This window comes from Elephantulus edwardii, unplaced genomic scaffold, assembly GCF_000299155.1.
Source record: "Elephantulus edwardii isolate Elephantulus edwardi_28Jun2011 unplaced genomic scaffold, EleEdw1.0 scaffold00221, whole genome shotgun sequence".
Classification (NCBI taxonomy): Eukaryota; Metazoa; Chordata; class Mammalia; order Macroscelidea; family Macroscelididae; genus Elephantulus; species Elephantulus edwardii.
Window position 1 is genome coordinate 4567720 of NW_006399971.1, and position 24453 is coordinate 4592172.

General features: G+C 45.0%; 1 protein-coding gene and 3 non-coding genes across 4 annotated transcripts; all 4 read right to left on the minus strand.

The window, feature by feature from the left end:
- Nucleotides 1-1471: 1471 nt before the first annotated feature.
- TRNAV-AAC lies at nucleotides 1472-1544 on the minus strand. The gene has a single exon. It is a non-coding gene; the product is annotated as a tRNA-Val (tRNA).
- A 472-nt stretch (nucleotides 1545-2016) lies between these two features.
- On the minus strand, nucleotides 2017-2088 carry TRNAP-UGG. The gene has a single exon. It is a non-coding gene; the product is annotated as a tRNA-Pro (tRNA).
- A 3186-nt stretch (nucleotides 2089-5274) lies between these two features.
- TRNAT-UGU lies at nucleotides 5275-5347 on the minus strand. The gene has a single exon. It is a non-coding gene; the product is annotated as a tRNA-Thr (tRNA).
- Nucleotides 5348-8898: 3551 nt separating this feature from the next.
- TRIM7 (tripartite motif containing 7) lies at nucleotides 8899-21739 on the minus strand. Its single transcript, XM_006898134.1, has 7 exons — nucleotides 21227-21739; nucleotides 20514-20609; nucleotides 17022-17252; nucleotides 15436-15458; nucleotides 15003-15118; nucleotides 14250-14285; nucleotides 8899-9420 (listed from the first exon to the last, which is right to left on the minus strand). Exons 1-7 carry the CDS (start codon nucleotides 21737-21739, stop codon nucleotides 8909-8911), a joined length of 1527 nt encoding a protein of 508 aa, XP_006898196.1. The 3' UTR covers nucleotides 8899-8908.
- Nucleotides 21740-24453: the final 2714 nt, after the last annotated feature.

Consider the following 24453-nt stretch of genomic DNA (forward strand, 5'->3'; position numbering starts at 1 on the left):
TGTGCTTGTAAACGTGCAAGATCAGCAAAATAAAGGAAGACAGTGATTCTATCAGTAGGCTTTTCAGAGATGATGAAGATGGCACAAGATAGGGCAAGGTTTAGATCTTTTATCCATAGGATCACGATGAGTCGCAGCAACAACAATAATTCAAAAATCTAAGTTTAAAAAGATCCGAATCTGAATTTATTCCAAGACTACAGCTGATACAGACATACAGCTGCACGGAGGAGGGGAATTAACAAAAACCAAAACCAGAAATCAATTCACCAAATGTTAATTATTACCAGTGAGCTGTGGATTCACTGGTGATTTTTTTTCTATTGATATTGTTATACTCTGTAATTTTTAAAAAAAAAAAAAAAGCTGGATGTTTACACTCAGGAGGGAAAACATAATTCTTCTACAGTCTGCAAACAAATGTGCTTTAACAAGGTCCTCTCAAAATCCAAACCTTGAGCTGCAATACACACGCAAAAGGTGGGAAATAAACACAGCAAAACTGTACATATAAAGGCCTGTAAGACTGAAATCAACCCAAGCGGCCACTAAAAAAGCGGATTCTGAATGCTTTGCTGTCATGGGGGGTGGGAGTTGTTTACAGGGGTTTTTAAAAAATAAAAATGGAGAAGGATGTAGCTTTGTTGGGGTTTTTTTATTCTTTTTTCAAAAAGTGGAAAAAACAACATATGCTCAAAGTTAAAAGAGAGAGTGTTGGGTGTGAAAAACACAGACAGACACACAGATTCGCCTTCGCCTTCAGTCAGTTCCTCACCAAAGATAACACGGAAAGGTCTTCAATATCCTTTCTAACGCCACATCATTTCTGTGCCTAAATCTCTTAAGTCAGCCCAGAGGCCTGACTGAGTGAATTCTGTAGATCGGGATGTGGATGACCTGTTAATTTTCCCAACGCCTCATTTAGACTCAGAATCCAAGAGATAACACACACTTTTAAAGATAAAAGCATTCAGCACCCACAACAGTGAAATATTGTAGTGGTGTGGCTGGAGACACGGAGTTAAGCTTTCAGTTTCTCAGCAGATGTTAAGGTTGAGTACTGCTTCTGCTAGTCTGTTAAATGTTAGGTTTTTCCTTTGAGTTGCAAAAGGGTAGACTAACAACAGAATTAGGCCTTCGCCGGTGGTCCCATGAGACTCAGAATGTTAAGGGATGTCCTTTGGCAGTGTCTGGTAGAGACAAGACCGGATACGAAACGAAGTGCGTGGAGGGGGATGCTACAGTAAGTATTGTGCGGTCAGGATTGGAGGTGGAGGCAAGGAAAACAAGGATAAAAATGCCTTTGATTCCTTGAACGACAACGTACTTCAGTAATCTATCAACGACGGGAGCGAGTTATGCTGGGTGAAGACCATACTTGTTTCATTGGATCTCTAATTTCACCCGCAAGTAAATAAATAGCACACATTTTAAATATAGGGGGGGGTTTGAAAGTAAAAGATACTCCCTCTGTTTCCGCCCGGTTTCGAACCGGGGACCTTTCGCGTGTTAGGCGAACGTGATAACCACTACACTACGGAAACTCCGGAGCAAAGTTCTGCAAATCCTTTGTTGACTGTTAGCAAGCCTATGACTATGCCCATGTAGTTGTTGTTGTGTGCCGTCGAGTTGTTTGCAACTCATAGCTACCTTATGTACAACAGCCTATGTAGAGCAGCCAGAAAATTGTTTAAATTTATCCCAAACCCTACAACCAAACAACATTCAGTCTCTGCTCCCTGCACCAGGTGAGACGCGCTAACGTGCACATAGAAGAGCACGAATTCTGCCAGTGCAGGCGTGGAAGTTGAAGAGTGCTGGCCTCGATTACTGCTTAATTCACTCTCATTTGCTGTTATTTTACCAGTATGGTTTCGAGACCAGATAAGGAGCAAAACTGTTAATATAATAGGAATATTGGAATATAAACAGAAAGAACAGTCTAGATTTGATAAGGAGCTAAACTGTTGCTGTAACAGGAAACCTGAAATTTAGAGGATTGCGTTTAAAAGATCTGGGCTCGTCCGGGATTTGAACCCGGGACCTCTCGCACCCAAAGCGAGAATCATACCCCTAGACCAACGAGCCACTTGTTATTACGGCTTACAAATCTATTTATAAGTATTCAATAGTTCCTTCACCGAGAAAAAGGTGGATTTATGTTTTTTGGGTTTTTTTTATTTATGTTTTCATCGATTCTAAATGTCATTCAGGGTTTTAAAGGTCTTCATATTTAACCTATCTTTGCTCAGCCTTCTCCATATCCCCCATTAACTCTCTTTGGTTGCAAGTGATTTCACTCCACCTAACCCTGCATGTCTATTTCACGAGTCCTCCGAGATCTCGCGGAATCCGAAGGAGCGCCTCTGCTAGGACGTCTCTGACAGCTAGAAGGAAAAGCATTCCGCTCTGGGGGTACGGCTTCTCAACACAAACGAGGTCAAGTAAGGTGAATGTGGATGCCTACGAGGGCGCCGAGGCTGGGAAAGTCTGTAGGCACAGAGAGAGGACAGCAAGCCTCCGAGAGAGCTCGGCCCTGGGTCTGAAGATGCCGCCCATTAACGTCGTCTTGTGTCTCCAGAAGCGAAGTAAAGTCTGGGTAGTCTCTAAGGCGGAGCATTTAGTAAGGTAGTGGAGATTTTTAATACCATTTCATCAAATTATGAAGAGCAATGCATACTTATTCGCAAAATGTTTAGAAAATGCGGGGAGGGGGTATGTGCCGTCGGTTCTCCTGCGACCAATAGCAACCCTATGTACAGCACCTCTGAACTCTGAGACAGTCAGTCTCACTAATTCTGACACACCAACCCCATTACCCCAGTCCCCATATCAATCCATCTCATCCGGGGTCTTCCTCTCCTGTCCCTCCACCCCTCCGAGCATGGTGTCCTTCTCCAAGGACCAGTCCTTCCTGGCCACAGGGAACCCTACCTTTCAGTGGTGACTCTTGAAGCCTCACTGGTTGATGCACGACCTTAGAATCTGATTTCAATGTCTGCACATACGAGGTAACTTTATTTTTAAAAATAAATAGCGTATATAGTTTATAACATGGTGTTCTTTAACTTAATCATCATTCGACGACATCTTTCCAACTAAACAACGGACAGCAATACGATTGCTCTGGGCCCAAGAGTTTGTGTTTCTGGTCCAGTTACAGTTCCAGAAACGAACAAGCCAAAACCAAAGGTCACCACTGTGTCCGCTGCCGTCTGTGTTCCAGTCACATCTGGGTCAGGCGAGTTAGAGCCTGCTTTCTCGTCCTCTTTCCCAACCAAAATCTTTAAAGATTTTATCTGGAAGACCTCTTTACAGGGCAAACGCGAGGTCCGAGACGTGTGGGGTTTGCTCTCCACCTTCCATTGTCTCGTCCTTCTTTGGATTCCTCCCAGACAAGACATACAGAAAATCCCAACACCCTTCCAACCTCTTCTCGGCCATCTCGCCGGATGCACGACCTCCACCAATGTGGCTGTCATGCTCAGATTCTAACCGCCCAGATAGCTAGGCCTGAGGCTCACATGCCAGTTGGCATAATTTGTTGTTATGTGCCGTCGAGTTGCCTGCGACCTATAGTTGGAATCGACTGAAGGACAACTGGCTTAATACATTGTGACCTTCTAACTATCAATTATTTATTTATACTGTTACCAGAATTCAGGTTTATAAAACGAGCTGCCAGGTGGGCAGGCTAGGACGGCTAGCTGCACGACCTTTGCGGACTGGACATACCTAGGTGAACTTGTCCAGTCAAGCCACAGTAACCCTCTCTTTCGTCTAAGGGGACTTTTAGTCTAAGATCTGAACGAGTCATTACCCCATGTGGGGATGTGTGTGTGTGTGTAGCAACTCTGAACCCTACCGTGTCCTGAGCCAGTCACACCAACCCCCCAAATTTCTGTTTGCCCTCCCTACAAACATACTTACAAAACCTGTTTTTAGTGTTGGGGGTGACCCTGCGTAGCTCGCGGCTGGCTTCAAGAGTGTGGTCACAGGAGCTTTTAGAGTGGTGGGGCCTGGAGTCAAGGGCCCACAAGTACCTTAGTGTACCCACGAGTGAGACCCTCTGGGTCTTGAAGCCAAGTCTCAGTTTGGATTTTTTTTTTTAATAGGAGTGGGCTGGAGGAGAAAGAAATCAATTTACTTCTGTCCTACACAATTCTAAACACACAAACCTAGTGCCACCACATTTCACGCGTCCTATTCATCCCTTCGTTTCGGCCTCCACCAGGCGTCCATAAAAGATCTTTGCTCCTCTGATGCATAGGCCAGGTTCTGGTTTAGGACACTGAGATACTTAGGAGTTAGCTGCATACCCACATGGGGTGATGACCCGTTCAGATCTTAGACTAAAGGTCACCTTAGACGAAAGAGAGGGTTACTGCGGCTTGGCCGGACAAGTTCACCTAGGTATGTCCTGCCGGCAAAGGTCGTGCAGCCCTACTGGCCTGCGCATCTGGCAGCTCGTTTTATAAACTTGAATTCTGGTAACAGTATAAGTAAATAATTAATCTTTAGAAGGTCAGAATGTATCAAGCCAGTTGCCCTTCAGTCGATTCCAACTTAGGACGACTTCATGTGTGCTAAAGTAGAACGGTTTTAGTGTTTTATTTTAAAATTTTAAAAAATTGAAAGGGGGGTGGGGGGTAACAGAAGACTCAGATGAAAAGTATCTAAGTTATAACCTTAAAGTTCGAACGAATCTGGACGTTTAGTTGCACCTTGTAATTCCACAAAGAAAAGAAGTGGTTGCTTGTGAGGGGGGATGAAAAAACTGCCACTGTTAGCAAAGAAGACACAGTGTAAGGATGCGCAGGAGGAGGAGCAAGCCGAGGAAGAGAAAAGAGCGAGCCGCAGGGACAGGACCGCGGCGCTCCGTAACTGCGTGGTGTCCCGCCCAGAGGCAGAGAACAGGACAGGCTACAGTCAGTGAAAGATCGCATAAGAAACGAGCTCCTGACCCAAGTGAACGGTCTCGCAGTTTGCCAGATCAGGCACCCACTGAAGTAAGTTACCGGCCGGCGATGGTGGAGAAGCAAATTGCCAAAACGAAGTACACGATGAGTGTAATTTTTGCATTTGAGGTAGCGAGAGGGAGAGACCTTTGCGCATTCCTGCAGCTGGGGGACAAATAACGATAGTTCCGCTAGAATCAAGTGGTTCAGAATGGTGAAAATTCTTTTTTCCCCTCACGTATCTCCTTTCAAGAAAGAAGGGTTAAAAAAAAAAAAAAATAGTAATAGGGAGGGAGAAGAAAAAAAAATATGTAGTAGGCCCCAGCGAGATTTGAACTCGCGACCCCTGGTTTACAAGACCAGTGCTCTAACCCCTGAGCTATGGAGCCAATCTCGAGTTCAGCTTTCTCACACGAACTGTTGACGCTGTCACCGCAGCCACCGAAGCTGTGTAGTCGTAGATTGCTTTTCAGACGAGTTTGATTGAGCTAGAATATACCTGAAAGTGAAAAAGTCCTAATACAAACTGCCTGTGCTTTACAGCCCCAGCGGCAAATCCGAGGAACGAGCCCGCAATATTTGCGTTGCGCGCGGGTGGGTGAGGGCGTGGAGTGGGGTGGGCCTGTGAAGGATGGGGGTGAAAGTGTTCGGGGCGGTGCCTACGGTGGGCGGAGCAGTAAGGAACTCCGCGCAGTATAGCAGGTGGAGGTTGATCGCTAAAAATGGCAGACTGGGCAAGAAAGAGTGTTCTCTTTGTATGTGAGACTGTGCGTCCAGGATACGGGGCTCTGAGAAAAGCATTAGGGAGAAAGTATTAAGAGTTCTAACGTCTTGAAGGAAATATTGGTCAGGGCTGTGAAGGTAGGGTATGAGGAGGCCTGGGACATTGAGGGAGCAGTGTGAGAATGAAGAGACAAAAATTGAGACTGGGGTGCGAGGGATGCTGGAAAGAGACTGGGTCAGGGCTGTGGCTTCTAACTCTGCTACACCTTATCAGAACTTCTAAATGACCCACAAGGAAGAAAAAGCCAGGGTCTAGGTTGAGGGGCAAAGGTCTAGCTGCTGGGCAAAAGATGCTGTTAGGTCCTGGTGAGCCAAGTAACTCATAGCGACCTCAACAGCCGACCTGAACCCTGCCTTATCTTGTGCCACCCTCATCATCTCTGACACAGTAGAGCCCATTGCTTAAGTCACCGTGTCAATCCATGTCAGAGGTCTTCCTCTCTCCCGCTGACCCTCTCTACCTTTCCAAGCATCATGTCCCTTTCCAAGGACCAGCCTTACCTAGCAACACATCCAACATATGAAAGACAAAACTTTGCCATCTTTGCCTCCATGGAGCACTCCTGGCTGTATTTTTCCCATGACATATCTGTTTGCTCTTTTGGCATGCCAAGTACTCTTCTCCAATACAACTGAAAGGCACCAATTCTTCTGTGGCAGCTGTAGCTGGTGGACCTTGATCTTGGGCAATTGGCTTTTCTACCCTAGGGCTTTGCAAAGCCAGGAGACTGTCAATAGGTAGGCAGAAACAAGCCCCTAGGTGTTCTCTTCTCTGGATGTTGAAAAGACCTGTGAGGGTGTGGTTAAAGGAGCCAGTGTTCTGGTGATTCTTCAGGTTCACAAGATCTGGGACCAGGGGAGGCATCAGAAGGGTCCAGGTTAGATCAATCATTGTTCTTAGAGATTTTGATTGTGGATTCCCCGGCATAGTGTTAACCGGGCCACAGCTCAGATCAGAGTCCCAACAGGACTGAGCACCCTCTGCAAACAGATAATTCCGCCCAGCCTCCCACTCGAGGGGATGCTGTATATGAAGTTTAAAGCCTTAGTTTAAAGATGAAGCTTACCCATTGTTATGTTGGCAACACTTGAGTATAAGGGAAATATAGTCTCCAGAGATTGGATTTTTTTAGGATGATTGGCTTAAACTAAATAAAAACCATAGGAAGACTAAGAGAGGGGCCTTTTCACAGTGCTAAGCTGTGAGAGGACTCCTACCTCAGCCTTCCCTCTATTTCAGAACTCATTTTCCTGTGTCCCTGCTTTCTTTCTGTGTCTGGTTTGCAACATGATTTTACCAAAGCCCAAAGAATGTGAGAGGAAAACACACATACATATTTATTCATCGGTGATATCAAAAGCCACCATGGTAACAAGAGTTTACCCAGAGTAACCACCTCTTCTCTTCCCCCTGCAGGTATCCTTATAGTTGTTGTTATAGCTCTTCAGATACACATGTAGTTTTTCTGAAAACACATATATTCTGATAGTCATATAATCACATTCATAAACTTAAAAGTGGAAAATATACACTCAGTCAGACACACTCCACAATCCCTAGACATGATCCTACAGGTTCACACAGCACCTCCACAGTCTAGGCCTATACCAAACACCCAGATATGTAACCTGTAATATGTGCTACATATTTCAGTAATTTCTAGTAATAATTACTTTGGCACAATTGTTATATGATATAAAGGGTAATTAAGTTACTAAAAAAAGTCACAATGAGGGTCCAAATAGCTGTCTTTATCTCTGATGTCGCATTACGTGCCTTAATTAAATAAATGGAAGTTAGAAATGGAAATTTTCCTTGTGGAAATCAGTGGTAATCAAATACATGAATTAACTACAATACTCCATCTCGGAGGTCTGCCCTCCCTGAATAAAAAGGGCATGAGATTGAAAATAAGCCTTTACTACTATAGGCTAGACTCAAATGGTCCTAAATCTAGCCTGTGGGATATGGGGTTTTCTGTCCTTGGGACAGAAGCACACATTCACACACATGAACACATGTGCTCATTCAGTCTGGCAGAAATTCTTTCTTACACTTGTGTTTTTGCACTCAGACTAGTAGAGGGGAGAATAAGTCAAGGCACCCTAGAGATGAGCTGGGAATCTGTATTTCCATCTCCCCATCCATCCCCTATCCCTGGGGAACACTAATCAGGAAACAATCACCACCCTCCCCAAGGCCCATCAAAAAACTAGGTAACAGTTTAGCCAAGGGGCTAATCAGGCAAGCCAGATAAAAGACCACAAGGGTAAGACTGATCAGCTGCATTGGCACCAAAGTTTTCTCCAAACATTCATTTGACAAATTCTGGGAAGAGTGTGTCAGAAGCAGCTTTATACCCAGAACAGCTCTATGCTGGTACTAGTTGCATTCATAATATTAGAAATGCCAATGTGCAATTCAAAGTTTCAGAACCTCTTATCTCACTCAAGGGAAACTGTGCTTTGGCACTTGAAGATGGGAGTTTAGGTATGCTGGCTGTTATTTTGGCCAAAGAAGTGCATATAGCTCTGTATTATCTGACGAAGAGGTTTTGGTGAGTAGCAATGTCTATTCACTGTTGTCCTGAGATTTCTTGCATGGCTTTTCCTCAAATGCACATGTCAAGGATATCTTTCCAGCTCTGTTCCAGTCTGTCCCTTGAGCTGGAAATACAGAGTTTCTCCTTAAATAGCGATCTCCTCAGGCCAGCTGGATCTATAGGTCTCATGACCTGTGAAAGTCAAATTGGCTAATAAAATACAAAGCCAAAGTGAATGATTCACTTGGCTGGGCCAGCCCGAAACCTGTCCACCTGCAACTGAGGATATAGTACAGGACCAAAGCCTGACATTCGATGAAACAGATGGCCAGCAACTCCCACCTGACAGGAAGCACCCTTGTCAGTCTTTTTCAATTCCTAGAAGAGGTACATGAGCTGGGCTCCTGTCTTCACCTCCTTGGGCACAGACCAAGTCAATATCAGTTGAGGGGACAGGCCCTAGGGCCCAAGACATATATCTGTTGCCCTGCTCAACTGATTACAAAGCCCTTGTTCATCACTCGGTCTCTTGCCTCCAAGGTTGTGTACAGCAGAAGCCCCTCTGAAGCAGGGTGTGGAAGATGGACCCATGAGTTTACCCATGAATGGGCTAGGCAATGCCCCTTAAGGCCAGATTCTCAAATAAGTGCCAGTGGAGCACACAGAGAAAAGGGGGAACACGCGTTCATGGAAGTTGACACGGAAGGTGTAGAGGTGGCGCATGTCCTCTGCAGCATAGAAGGACACAGCCCCCACCTCCAGGTCCAGGGCCACTCGAACTCGGGACAGGTGCCCACAGCTGAGGGGCGTCCGTTCAGGGCTGGTCACGGCCCAGTACTGCCTGCTGTTGAGCTGCAGGGCCCAGATGCCCTCCTCTGGGGTGAAGGGTGTGAGGCCTTTGCGGCGCACACTTTCTCGGGCCACACCGAAGGCCCAACCCTCCTTGGAACCCACTTCCACTTCCCAGTGGTGACGGCCAGAGGAGAAGCCGCAGGATGCCAGCACCCGAGTGTTGGTATCAAAGCGACGGGGGTTATCAGGCAGGTCCTGGCCCCTCTGTCCAAGGCGCACACTCTTAAGATCCAGAGAGAGGATGAGGCCGGGGTGGGCAGTGTCAGGGTCCAAAGTCAGCTCCACTGCAGGGCACAGACAGAGAGATGTCACTGTGCGAGCCCACTGCATAGTCCCTCCTTCCAGGGTCATGAACCCCTCCAGTCTTTACAAAAACAACTCCTTAATTCCCTTTCTTGTAGAAATCCTTCTGGCATAGAGGGCGAAAGTTCAACCAACCAATCAACCCTCTACTCTCTTTTTTTAATATAACAAGTATTTGCTGAACTCAAATACATTCAATATATGGACTTTAATTGGATCCCAAGTCAAACAAATCCAATTTAAATAAAAACTGGGGGAATTTGAACACTAATCATTGAAAGAATCATTAATTTTTCTGGATGTGATGACAGATTTTGTTTTGTTTCTAAAAATCTCTCTCTAAAGAGGTAACACATTGATATAATTATGGAAACAATACTTTTTTTCTGTGATTTAGTTTAAAATAATCTAGTGGAAAGAAGTCAGGTATACATGAAAATTATTAACCACAGCTTAATCATTGCTGAAAGTGGATGGTGGGTACATGACAATTTATAATGCTTCTCTCTCTATTTTTTAATACGTTTTAAAATCTCCATAACAAAAACTATGTATATCTTACTTTTTCACTTGAGGGCAAGTTTAAAAATCATTTTGATTTTTTTATTCAATCATTCATATACATTTTGTTTATAACACTGAAATTGTTGTTGTTGTTGTTGTTGTTATGTGCCGTCGAGTCGCTTGCGACTCATAGCGACCCTATGTACAACAGCCCTAAACTCCGCTCTGTCCTGTACCAATCGCACTTTCTCTGACACTCCCATCCCAATTATCCCAGTCACTGACTCAATCCACCTCATAGAGGGCCTTCCTCTCCTGTGCCGTCCCTCCACCCTCCCAAGCATGATGTCCCTCTCTAAGGACTGGTCTCTCCTCACAACATGTCCAAAGTATGTTAGACGGAGCTTCAGAATCCTTGCCTCCAAGGAGCCACCCGGTTTAACCCTTTCCAGGACAAATCTGTTTGTTTTCCTAGCAGTCCATGGTATTCTCAATACTCTTCTCCAGCACCACAGCTCAAAGGCATCAATTCTCCTTCTATCCTCCTTGGTCACTGTCCAACTCTCTGATGCATAACAAGTGTACTATCTTGAAGTACACTGAAATTACATGTAATAAAAACAAGTTTATACACTAATTTTTGTGTGTCTTTTTTATTTACTCTTTGTTGCACCTTTTCTCTCCATCTCCCCCACCCCAGCCCACCTCACAGTGTACCCTTTCATTCTGATCACTTTTATGTTCTAACAAAGGAGTCCAGGCCATGGAGTGCACTGCACATTGGATGGCTAAGGCATAGGCTGGTGATTTGGGTCAATGAGGGGACTCCTGGGAGACAGATGGGCAGTTTCCTCCCATAATGATGAAACCCAATAAAGGAACAACTGTGGGTGCCACTTGAATGGCTCTGGGGTTTGGGGGAATAGCCCCTAACATTCCAAGCACTGAGACTACTATTGAAAACAAAATAGTGGAATATTCCTATCCTCCTGTAACTTTCTTTCTAGCAGAGGGAAAATCACTACTAAGTAAGAGGAATCAGGAAAGCAGACTATAATGATGATCCCAGTGCACAGGGGAAGTGTCACTGAAAAGGTGCCTTTTGATTCTCATGGATTCCAGGCTTTCCTGAGCCATGAAGGGCTTGATAAAACCCCTGAAACTAAAACGTTAAACTCATCAATAGGTTTAACTAGTAAAAAATGTCTGCCTTGAGCACTTATGCTCTTAAAATCTATATGTGATCAAAGTGACAACAGCAACTGGAAAACTTCGATAGGAAACCTAGGGAACAGGATAGTCAACATCACATGTACAAATGGATTCATGTGTATTTCACTGTGTCTATTCACAAGAACAAAATAAGTTCTAAAAAGAAAAGATGGTACTTGTGAGAAAAGACATAAGGGAGATGAGGAAGCCAACCACACAACTATGTGAGGAAAGCCTGCTCTCAGTGGAGGGACAGCCAGTTGTGGTACAAGGAGTTGACTGTCAAAATGGCTTTCCCAGTCCATTACTTTGACTTTCATCACATGGCTGGTGCTATGCTAGCAATGTGGGTGAAGTGAATTGTAACTTGTGGGTGGGAACATGCAAATAGTGTATGTAGAATGTCAATAAGGGGATTGGCAAGTTTTACCATCCTACATCCTGAAATTGAAGAGGTTTAAGGACAGAAGATGGGAATCTCACTATACGCAAGAAAGAAGTAAACAATGTGCATGTCCTTCAGTGCCAGAGAGTCCTGTACCAATCAGACCAGCAGCCAAGAGGAGAACCAGAGGCTGACATGAGATAAAGTCCCAAGGCTGAAGGTCAAAGGGCCTGCAAACACACTGAGAAGCTGTCCTGACTAAAGAATTGGGTCTGGTTTCCAATCTGAATTGCAACTGGTTAACTTCCCTAATAAATCCCATAATTATAAATATGATTCTGTGAGTTCTATGTCAATGTTGCAACAATAACAGACATTGGATTGAATAGTGGAACAGTAAGAGCCCTAGCAGGGATGATTGGTATTTGAATTAGTGGAAGTAGGTGCAGGATGTAATTGAATTGACCTCATAGGAAGGAGTTGGTGTTGTACATGTCATGGATAGAGACTCTTTGCCCTTGTGGAATTAATGCAGGTCAGACATGGCCACCCTCATGCTGGGTCACACTCTTTTAAAGAGTGCAGTGCTCTATATGAATTCAGTAGGACAATAAAATCTGGAAGGAGCCCTGGAGGAATAGTGCACCATGTTTCCAGCAATTTACATCTACCAAAAGACAGGAAGTTTCCTTCCATGAGATTTACAGCTGAGAATCATGGGGAATCGAAATGGCAGCGTGTTGTCGGTTCACACAATCTGAAACCTAAGGGGACTTGAGAGAAGTGTCCTTGTGTTAACTCAGCCATTGCTGTCATGCTGGTTAGAACGCCTAATGACCCTATAAGAAAAGACGGCAACCCCTTAGAGTTTCCAAAGTTATAAATCTCTACAGAAGCAGACTGCCACATTTTTCTCCCTTAGTGCAGCTGGAGGGGTTTGAACCACTTACTCTTCTATTTTTGTGCTCTGTCGAGTTGGAACCAATTCAGACGCTTGTCCAGTGGGTTTCCAGAGGCAGTAACTCCTCTGCGACTGCCCATCTTTCTCCCATGGTGCAACTGACAGATTCAAACTACAAGCCTTTGGGATGGCGGCTCAACTCCTTACCATGAAGACACCAGACCTTTCTGATAGCAGCGCTTTAACCACTACACCACCAGAATGTCTTCACCTGGGGTGAAAGGTCTAAAACTAAAATAAAAACCCATTGTTGTCAACAAACTCAATGCTATCAATTAGGAACTAACTCATAGCTGCCCCTCCAGCAGGTTTTTGGAGGCTATAAATTGCATGGAAGGAAACTGCCCATCTTTCTGCTGTGGAGCCACTGATAGATTGGAACTTTCAGAGAGATGCCACTTTTGGGTTAGCACTGCAACTTCCTACAGACGACTGAACCAGAGCACCTTCCAACTCATGGTGACCCAGCAAATTACAAAGTAGCACTGCTCCATAGGGTTTCTGGGCTGTTACCTTTACGGAAGCAGCTCACCAGACCCTTCTTCCATGGTGTCATTAGGTGAACTTCAGCCACCAACCTTTTAAGTTAGCCATCAAAAAGTCTAAAAGGCTGTGGCAAAACTTTCTTGACCATGATCCACAAGAATATACTTTACATTATTTTCCAGTTTATACATACTTGAGACAAAAGTTCAGAAAATGAAACGTCTGCTACATGTGATGCCCTTTGATGTGTTCTATTTCCATTTTTAAAATTGGTTTTAAACAGATGCCTGAAGAGAGTGTATTCTGGGAACAGCAAGGAGGATGTGTAGCTGGAAAGAGTATGTAGATGAGACCAGATCCTGTGGGGATCTTGAAGACCATAATGGAGATGGTACACTAAGTGACCATCACACAGTTCTGAACAGAGGAGAGGTAGGTCTGACTTGACTGGTTCTGCCTAGGAAAACTCTCACGAGATAGGGCTCACATGATCCAGAATCTACTGTGTGGCAATAGATTTGGTTTTGGTTGAAACTCTGACTTAACTTGGTCATAAAGAATATGTGCCCTTTCCTCTCCTCAGGGTTTGATCTCACTTGTTCCAGAGTGCTGCAGGAATAAGAACAATCATCGCCCTTCCTCTCTTTGGAGAATCAAAGATGATTTGAAGACCAAGGTGATTCCCTTTCCAGGGGGCCCTTTAGTGTCCTTCTCAGGAAAGTAGCAACTTGGAATACAATCTGGCATGGCCAAGGTCTTCTGGAGAGAGAGGACACTTTGTCCTTTCTCCCTGCCATTGGCTGCCTACACACATACCAAAACTCCTTAATAAGTATCCTTTTTCCAGCCACATACTAATGTTGTCCTCTTTAAAAAAAAAAAAGATGATTTGAAGAACAATCCTTTCCCATTTCTCTTCACCCGTGCACTTAAATCAAGCTGTCTCCATCTGTCTGGGAATAGGGATAGTAGGCAGAGGTTGATACAGGAGGCCAACAAGCCTACTAGAGTTTAAATACCCCTTGACACAAGGCAAGCTCCTGTTCCTGACCAATCCATAGCTTAAAGGCTTGTAGGCCATACTGCTGCCTCAAGGAATCAGAACTGTTGAGTTAAGCAAAGATGGAGATGAGGGCAGCAACCTGGCAGGGTGCGAGGCAAGGCTGAGGGGAGGAACCAACCACATGCAAAGCCCAGTCACTTCAGGGAATGGACTCTCTCCTTTGCCATATAATCAGCACTCCCATAACAATCATCCATACCTTTCTCCTCTTTCTCCAGTTCATCCCGAAGATCCTCTGAGGAGAATAAACAAAACAAGGGGTATGTGAATGATAGGGGTGTGTGTTTGGCAATGACACAACCATTTCCAATATTTAAAATCTCAAAGTCTCATTCAGTTCCCAAACACCCCAGATGAAGCACTGCTACCTCTAAACACCAATTCTTTTTATACTAGTTTATTCACCAAACTTTAATATATTGCTTTCCAGATCAGATTCTTCCAATTTCCCTCACCCCCACCCACTCATCAAATTGTACAACCCCATGATTAATCCCCCTCCCCCATACACCTCCTCATCCCTCTGCTTCTACTACCACCCCCCTTGGTTTCTCCTATTCATTCTACAATAACAGTTTTATACAGTATTTGTCCTTGTGGGACTGAGTCAATTCACTCAGCAAAATGCTCTCCAATCCCTCCCAAATTGGGTAGTTTACAAAATCAATGTTCCTGCATGCTGCATATTATTACATAGTGTGACTGTACCATAATTTCTCAATCCATTAGATTGTGGTTGGACACCTAGGCTGTTTCCATGTCCTTGCAATAGTGAATATCACTGCTATAAACATTGGTGTACAAGCCTGAGTTTGTGCTTCTGTTCTCATTTTCTCAGGTAAACATCAATTTTGCTTCAACACAGTCCAGCTACCATTTTCTCATGGCTTTTGGAAGGTGCATCCCTAGGATCGCCCAATCACCAGAAATGCACCATTGCCCAGACCCTTACCTTTGAACTTCTTGAGCAACCCCTTCAAGACAAAGGTCTTGAGTGAAACATTCCAGACTTTAGTCTTCATCTCAGAGGAGACTGCAGTTGGTTTGGGCCCGGGAACATTGCAGCATCTGTAGGACAAAGACCCTAAGGAAGGCCCATAAACACAGTCCCATTCAATCCCACTGGGCTCTGCTAAATAGGTTAGCGAGGTCCTCCTATCAGAGAGAGGTGGAAAAGGGAGAGGCGAGCCTGGTATCAGAACACCCTTGACCACTCAGGCACACATTTGCTTCAGAATGTACCCAGGTAAGATAGCCAGGGAAGGGGAGCTAGACAGGTGGGAGGAGCAAAGAGTGTTGGTGGGTAATGAAGACAGAGAGACAGTTCATGGAGAAGGGAAAAGAGACAGCTTAGAGAGGCCCCAGAAGTCATTAGATTCACTTACTTGCTTAGTGTGCTTTTTAATTCCTGGGAGGAAAGATAGAAGAAAAGCAAGTTAGCATTGTTGTTTTTACTGTTAGGTGTCATCAAGTCGAGTATGACTCATAGCAACCTATGAACACTCGACCTGAACCTCGTCCTATCCTGTGCCATCCTCATCATCTCCAACACTGAAGCCCACTGCTGCAGTCACTCTCTCAATCCATCTTGTTGAGGGTCTTCCTCTCTTTTGCTGACCCTCTACCTTTCCAAGCATGACATCGACATCCCTTTCCAAGGAACAGTCTCTCCCAGCAACATGCCCAAATTATGTGAGGTGGAGTTTTGCCATCCTTGCCATTAAGGGATACTCTGGCTGCACTTTCCCCAAAACATATCTCTTTTTCAGCAGTCCTTGGGGAAGTCATGCTCTTATCTAACACCACAACTCAAAAGCATCAATTCTTCTCCTGTCATTCTTATTCATCAACACTATTCAAGTCAGCATCCTGTAACCTCTATTCACCTTTGAGAAAATAAAATTGGGCCTTAACCTGTATTGTTGTTGTTGCTAAGTGTCATCAAGTTAACTATGATTGGCAGAGACCCTATGAACAACAGATCTGAACCTTGCCCTATCCTGTGCCATCCTCACTACCTCTGATATACTTAAGCCTGTTGCTACAGTTACCGTTGTCAATTCATCTTATTGAAGGTACCTTTTCTTATGCTGACCCTATACCCTTCCCAGCATCCTCTACCTTTCCAAGCATTCTTCTCTAAGGTCTGGCCCCTCCTAAAATCATCATCCTTGCTTCCAAGGAGCACCCTGGCCACACTTTCTCCAGCACAGATTTGTTTTAGCTCTTTTAGCAGTTCAAGGGATATTTGGTACTCTCCCCTAATACTACAAATCAAAGACACCAATTCTTCTTTTGTCATCCTTAGTCATTGTTCAGCTTCCAGATACATAACAAATAATCAAAAAGACCATAGTTTGGATTCGGTGCATCTTAGTCAAGTCAACCTTTGTGCCCAAGAGGAATAAAAATAAGCAGTTATAGCCTTGGGAGGCCGTTGGGGACACAACTTCCTGCTGTGGCTAGTTTATGGGTGTCTCATCAAATTAGTGTGCCCCTCACCATCGTCCACACCTCTGTGAAAGCTCTCTTTATTATAGATTCTTCAGCACAGATTCTGCTGGGACCCACTGTTACCTTTGCCCTTGAACCCACAAAAGACAAGTAATAATCCTTATGCAATGGTGAGGATTGCTAATCTTGATACATTAGTGGTTTGTGAAACTAATTTAATGAATCATGATGACCATTTCTTAAAAGGTGAAATAATTTTAAAAAAACACCACATCATTATCTGAAACTTTTGCTTCAGTACTTATCCCAGAATAACAATATAAAATATATTTTTGCACATCGTAAGCAAGAATGATTTTACACCTTTAGACCATGACTCCAGGAGAATCAGGCACTTTCCTCTATTCAATCCCTTCTGGTCCTGGACTCAGTGATGCTACTCACAAAATCTAACACTGATCACTCTGCCTTTCCTAATGTCTTACAGTAAATGAGTCAAATCCTGACATAGACTCACCTGGAGAAAGTCAAGATCAGGCTTGCAAGCTGTCTCCTGCATCTGACTGCTGAGCTCGGACAGCTGGGTGATCTCACCCCCGAGCTGGGCCAGGTTCTCATTCTGCTTCTGTGTCACTTCTCGTGACAGCTCTTCCAGACGACCCAGGAGCCGACCTTCCTGCTCCACCAGAAAGGCTCTCAGAGCCTGGAACTCAGCCCCAACCTTTTCTCTCTCAGTTGCCAGCTGCTTCTGTCCACAGAAGAAGAGAGGCTGAAAAGGTGAGGATACTTGGGGCACTGAGACCTGACATTTGGACAGGAGACTGTCCTACAGCGCAGGGCTTCATCTCCCCCAAAATATACATTCGTACACACAAATTTGCACATACTCTATGAAATATTCCAACTCAGTATACCCAGAAGTCTCAACATATATCTCTTTGAATCTGAGCTTTCCAACCTAACCTAATCTGAAACTATGCCAGAACACCTAAGGCTACAGTTTTCTCATTTTAAAAGTGGAAGAAATAAATGACTGCAAGAGGACACTATAAAGGTTAAACTGAGGAGGCTTTTTAGTTTCACAATAACAAATGTATTTTACCAATCTTTTACCTTACTTCCTTCTAAAGAGTGCCTTTCCTTTTTAGGAATTATAAAGCACAACACATGTTCATAATACAAAATGTGGGAGGTGAAGAAAAGTATAAGGAAGAAGGGAAATACTATTCTCATGACCATAGGTATCAGCCCACACCCACAATGACCCCAGGCAGAATATGCTTGGTGGGAATTAGTCAAACTATGAAGTTTAGAGCCAACCATCAAGTGCAAAAGGAGCTCTCTGATGGCTTAGTGTGTTATGGGTTGTGTTGTTAACTAAAAGGTCAGCAGTTTGAATCTACCAGCTACTTCAAAGAAGAAAAGTCTCTTTTCTTAAAGATTTACAGCCTCAGAAATGTAATTTGGGGGGTTGTCATTATGAGTTCAAATCAACTTAATGGCTGTGGATTTTTATTTATAAATCGAGTTGAGAGTGCAGTCCTCAATAAGGCCACCTTCATTTCCACCAAAACTATTTATACTTTCTTCAGCTCATCCTGAAGACACCAATTGCAGGTTTGGGGTGTTCCTAAAGCCACCTTCAAATTTTGATAAATCACTAGAAAGACTGTAGAACTAACTGAAATACATTACCCTCACAGTCAGAGCTTACAAAAAGAATAAGGTATGTAGTCTAAAATAAGACATACAGAATAGCGTCTGGAAGGACTCCAGACACAAAGCTTTCACTGTCCTCTCCCATGGAGTTAAGGACAAAATACTTTCCAGGCACTGATGTGTGACAATATGTATAGAGTACTGCCAAGCAGGGAAACTCAGAGCTTCAGTGGCCAAAGGTTTTATTAGAGCTTAATTACATAGGGATGGCTAATTGATCCATTGCTCATGTCGCTGAACTGAGTCTCGGGTCAACTGATACCACATGAGCCAAAGTCCTAAATCACATGGTGGATCTTTCTAGTGTGGCCAAATCTACCCGAAACAAAGATATTCTTATCTGGCATAACAGATTACCATACAAAAGCTAAGAACAAATGTCAGGTCTGTCTCTGGGGAACACCAAGTTCTTTATTACACTATCTTTTATGGACACTTTAAAATCTATTTCTATTAACATCACATGTTGTATTTTTACTCTTGTGTTCTTGGACTCACGCTCCTCTGTTCTTTATGTGAACATACATGTGGCATGCACATGCTATAAACAGGAAAGAGCTGAGGCCTGAGGAAACTTGGCCAGTGACAAGGGAGAAGGATTTGGCCTCACCCGGACAACCTCAACTCCTCTGAAACATCTAGACAAAAGAAAGATTGGCTAGAAGAGAAGACTACCAGTGAATATGTAAGTCTGTAAACCTGGGTTCAAGTCACAGCTCTACAGGATGATCACCAAAATGTCCTTGCCTTACTTTCATCCTAAGGATGTTGGAAAAATAAACAACAGCTAGCGCTTACTGAATATTCACATACCCTTTGACGGGTGCCCTTCTGAGCACTTTTATAAGGTGAAAACTCTTATAATAGCTTCCCTCCCACTCTGCTTTCAAATTGTGGACTTACTACATTTTAAAGATAAGAAAACAGAAAGCAGAGAGACATTTTCAGTAAGTGGTAAACCAGGATTCTGACCTACGATTATAATCCCAGAGTTACACTTCTTGCAACTACATATTTCATCCAAGGAAGTAATACAAGTTAAAGCGTATTTGTCCAAATACTCTAAATCAGTTTCTCAACACTGGTACTATTGACATTTGGAACCACACAATCCTTTGCCATGGGGAGGGGGCTGTGTACAGATGTGTAGAGGCATCTCTGACCTCTACCACAAAAAGTCCATTCCATCCCAGTGATGACAACCAAAAAAATCTCCAGACAACAGCAAATATCCCTAGGTATAGGGGGCACAAAACTGTCCCCAGGTGAAACCACTCCTCTAAATGCTAAGAACATTTCCAACAATAGTTATATTCTACTTGTATTGTTTCCTTAAGCAGGCACTGTGTAATTATAAAGGATGTGTAGATAGGTGGAAGAGGACAGAGGTGAAGGTGCTAAACAATGTCATGTGGAAGGGTCCTCACAGAGACTGAGAAGCTGTGCACACGGGAGGAAGGTTCTCTGGGTCACAGATGTACACGATTGAGAGACACATGTTTATTCCTCCTTCCAGCAGAGGAGGGATAAAGGTTAGGGGACTTTCTTTGTGCTGAGATGCAAAAGGGGGGCCGGTGGAAGGTACAAATCAGATGCAGATGTAACAGACACAGGTATAGGTCAGGTCAGGCATGTGCCCTAGGGTATGTTAAGTCCTTTCCTTGACGAAATGCGTATCCTCTAACTTCCAACCAACAGGACCTAGTAGGCCCTCTCATTATTTTAATATTATTTTGAACTAGGAACTGAATTTGAGACAAGTGATCTTCATTTGTTCAATTTAACCAAAATGAACCTGCTGTCACTCTCCTGTTCCTAAGTACATTTTATTTGCATCATCTCATTATATCTTCACTGTAGTATAAAGGAGCCATACAATAACCCCAGTTCACTGGGGTGCTGAGTATCTTCAGCTTTTAAACAAGAGCTGCTATGTATCCAAGTCCCCAAACCTCTTGATCTCTGCATGAGAAGGAAATCAGGCTTGGAAAAGTGAAGTGCCAATTAAAAAGAGGAAAACTCTAAATAAGATGGATTGATAGAGTGGTTTCATCAATGCTCTCAAACTTAGCAATGACTGTGGGGATGGTGCAGGACTGAGAAGAGTTTCAGTTGTACACAGGGTCACTATGAGTCACAACAAACTTGGCATCACCAAACAAAAACATATAACAGACATCTAACTTTCTAAAATCTGTCTTTGCAGTTCCATAGGTACACATTTCAACACCGGAGTCAGGGTGGCAGGTGATCCTGCAGTTGGCTACCACTGAGCCCATGCCTTCCTCACCAGGAGTTCCCGACTGTCCTTCTCCTCCATGGACCGGAACATCTCATAATCCTTCAGTTCCTTCTTCAAGGCTTTCAGCCTAGATTCCAGGAGCTCCTGTGGGGGGTTAGAAGGGAGACATTATAGTGAGGCTTTGTAAACCCCTATCTGTGCCTTCTAGGAGATGAACTGGAGAATGGGAAGGCTCTGACCTGGATGGTAAGGTTGGAGTAGGGTGAAGGGTAGAAAAAGAAAATGGGGAGTGAGATTAGGGTCTCTGCACAAGTCTCCACTGTGGCTCCAACAAGGAGACAGGAAAAATAAGAGGCCCAGTAAAGCCAGTTTTGACAATTCAGGAGCGGCTACAACCACCAATCTTTTGGAGAGGCTACCCAGAGCCATACCCCAGGAGGAAATGGCTGGGAGGACCTGTATTTCCCTCAGGTGAAAAGCTGCAATTAACCAGGATGCACCCAGAAGTCAGGAACCCACTTAAAGAAATTCACTAAATTCGTGATAGACTTCTCGCAGACAACCCGTTAAGGCGACCAGATGGAAAGAGTAGTGAAGATGTCGTCAATGATGACAGAGAGTCGTTCTCAGACCAGGAGGTAGTGCTGATCAGAAGGTAAGTCAGCCTTTGCTCTTAGGTCTTCCTTTGCATGGCATTTGCACTGGCAGGTCAGCGGCAGGACATAGTTTTCAGGAAGAAAAAGGATGAGGCGGTCTCTCACCTTGGCCTCTTGCACCGCCTCATCCAGCGGCAATACAGCGTGCGCGCGGTGTTCCCGGGCGCGGTCGCACACCACGCAAATAGCGCGCCCATCGTCCTGGCAGTAGAGCTTGAGCGGCTCGCCATGCAGCGCGCAGCCCGTTGCTGCCGCCGAATCCGAGGCCCCGCGCTCCCCGGGCACGGCAGCGGGCAGGCTGAAGCGGCGCAGCAGTGTGGCCACCGCGGCCAGCTGCCGATTGGGCCGCAGCTGGCTGGGAATGGCGGGCTCGCGGCACTGAGGGCAGGGCAGCGGTCCGGGTGCCGCCGCGCGGGACGCAGTGGGGGCCCCGGAGGCCGGGCGCTCCCAGCAGCGCGCGATGCAGGCGCGGCAGAAGCTGTGACCGCACTCTACCGACACAGGCTCGCGGAAGAGCTCCAGGCAGATGGAGCACGTCGCTTCGCCCTGCAGCTCTGCCGCCAGAGCTAGCGCCTCGGCGCCGGTGCCGGGACCGGTTCGCGGCCCCACTGCCGCCATGCGCGCCCCCGGAGCGCCCAGATGCCGCGGTGCTGGGGAGTTTATGGACCGCACGGTGGGCGGCTGTGAACTCCTAGGCCAGACCGTGCTTCTCAGCCACGCCCAGAGGAAAGGCGGGGCTGGAGCCGACCGCGTGGAACCCCGAGCTGGAAAAGTTCCTTGCTGGCAGCAGTGAGCAGAGCGTGCTCGCCGTTCGCAGGCCTGCCGCCCACATTAACTGCAGCGCAACATCTGTGTCCCTTAAAAAGGGCCCTCCAAAGCCTGCCTTGGCCCAAGACCTGTTAGCCCCGAAACATCCTTTTACTGTCGCCTCTCTGTCAGCCCAGCCACTGGCCTCTCAAGGCTGCCCCGGCCTGACCTAGTCAGTCACGGGAAATGGGCCGAGACAGGTGTGTGCACAAGCCTGGCTAAGCAGCACTCTGCCACCGCCCAGTAGGGCTGGGACAAGGGGCTGGCGCCCAAACCCTGGTGTCAGATTCAGCTAGTGCAGGCTTGTCCTGGCCTTATGCCCGAGCTAACTTTAGGGCTATCCCCCACCTCCTGTTTGGCCTTGTCTTCACTTCTCTAGCTACCATTCTAACTTGTTTATTCTTTCATAATTGCTTCTGAACAAGTAATACATTTACATGCAATTTCCCCACGTTGCTTCGTGGTTTTTCGCCATCGCACCTCCAAAAAAATTCAACAAAAATAAAAAAACCCAACTCCTTTTTGTCCCTCAAGCTCATTTCCACAACTGCTTTACAAGACTACCAAGATTATCTGCTCCCACATTGCTCCTTCTCAATCCATGTGGAGCCCGAATTGTTATTGTTGTTGTTAAATGCGGTCGATACGCGGGCGACTGACTCATAGTCGATACGCGGGCGACTGACTCATAGCGACCCTATGAACGAAAGTCCTGGACATCTGTATAACTTTCGTAATTTCTCCAGGTTCATAGGGTTTCCAGAGGCAAGCTATTACGGAAGAGGATGGCACTCCTGCTTCCAAGCTTGTTTTAATCGGGGATCCCACATTATTAAGGGAGTTTTGCCTCCAACCTCCTAATACAGGCTGGAACACTCCTATATTAAAATACCATATTAGATCATGTCCCTCTACTGCTCAAAACCAGTGACTTTTACAATCCTATTCTGAAGGTTCATTCAAAAACCTTGTTTCACTTGCCTTCTGATCTTCCTTCTCCGAGCCTACCAAGATCTCTCTCTCTGCCTCTATCCCCCTTCTAAGACTTCTGTTGTAGTTTCCACCTCCTTTTCCTGCCCAAAGAGGACTCTGGTGGCCTAGTAAGTAAGGAGCTGCACTGTCAACACAAAGGATGGGCATTCTCCTCCCGTACAATTTACAGCCTCTGAAAATCTACTGGAGGGTCATCTATGAGTCAGTTCCAACTCAATGCCGTTGAGAGAGGAAAAGAGAGAGAGAATGTCCCTACTCTAGCAAAGTTTTGGGCCTCTACCTACACTCGTTCTCTTGTCATCTTTGTTACTCTTTCGGTTTGAAAGATTGTCTTCCTGTTTGTCTTTGCTATCTAATGCTGCAGCAGAATACCTCAAGTGGGTGGCTCTAACAGAAGTTTATTAAGATTAGAAAGCTAGAAGTCTGAATCCAGAGCACTAACCCTAGAGGAATGCTCTTGTCAGTAAATTCCTTGGCTCTTTGGTGATCTTCATGTGGTGCAACATCCTCCTCATCTCTGTGTGCTCATTTGCTTGTTAATCTTTTATATCTAAATCCAGATTTGCCTAAACAGTACCTTTGTGGTTGTTGTTATGTGCCATCGAGTCACCTGTTACTCATAACAACCCTATGTACAACAACCTGAAACTCTGCTCTATCCTGTGCAAATCTTATTGTCTCAGACACGCCTACCCCCATTACGCCAGTCACTGAATCAATCCATCTCATCGAGGGTCTTCCTTTCCTGCACTATCCTTCCACCCTCCCAAGCATGACATCCCCCCTCTCCAAGGACCTGTCCCTCCTTACACATGTCCAAAGTATGTCAGATGGAGCTTCAGAATCCTTGCCTCCAAGAAGCAGCCTGGCTTCACCCTCTCCAGGATGAACTTGTTTGTTCTCCTAACAGTCCATGGTATGTTCAATACTCTTCTCCAGCACCACAGTTCAAAGGCATCAATTTTCCTTCTATCATCCATAATTATTGTCCAGCTTTATGATGCATTGCAAGTAATTGCAAAGAGCATTGCCTGTATTAGGCACATCTTAGTCTCCAGACTGATATCATTGCTTTTCAGTGCTTGGAGAGTCTCTGATAGCAGACTTTCCCAATGCAATTAATCTTTTAATTTCCTGGCTGCTGATACCAAGAATGTTGATTGTAGAGCCAAGCAAACTGAAGCTGTTAACCATCTCAATCTCTTCACCATCTATCATGATGTTTCCAATCAGCCCAGTGGTGAGAGTCTTTGTTATCTTGATGATAGCAAAGAAATACATTCCCAAATGAGATTATGTAACCACAGGTATAAAGGTTAGGATTTACAACACACATCTTTTGAGGAACACATTCATTCAATCCCTAACATTCTTGAATACTGCATCTTAACACACATCTGTTCTTGTTGTTGTTGTGTGCCATCAAGTCGTTTCTGACTCATAGCGACCCTATGCACAACAGCCCTAAACCCTGCTCTATCCTGCGCCAACTGCACCGCCTCTGACACACCCATCCCGATTACCCCAGTCAC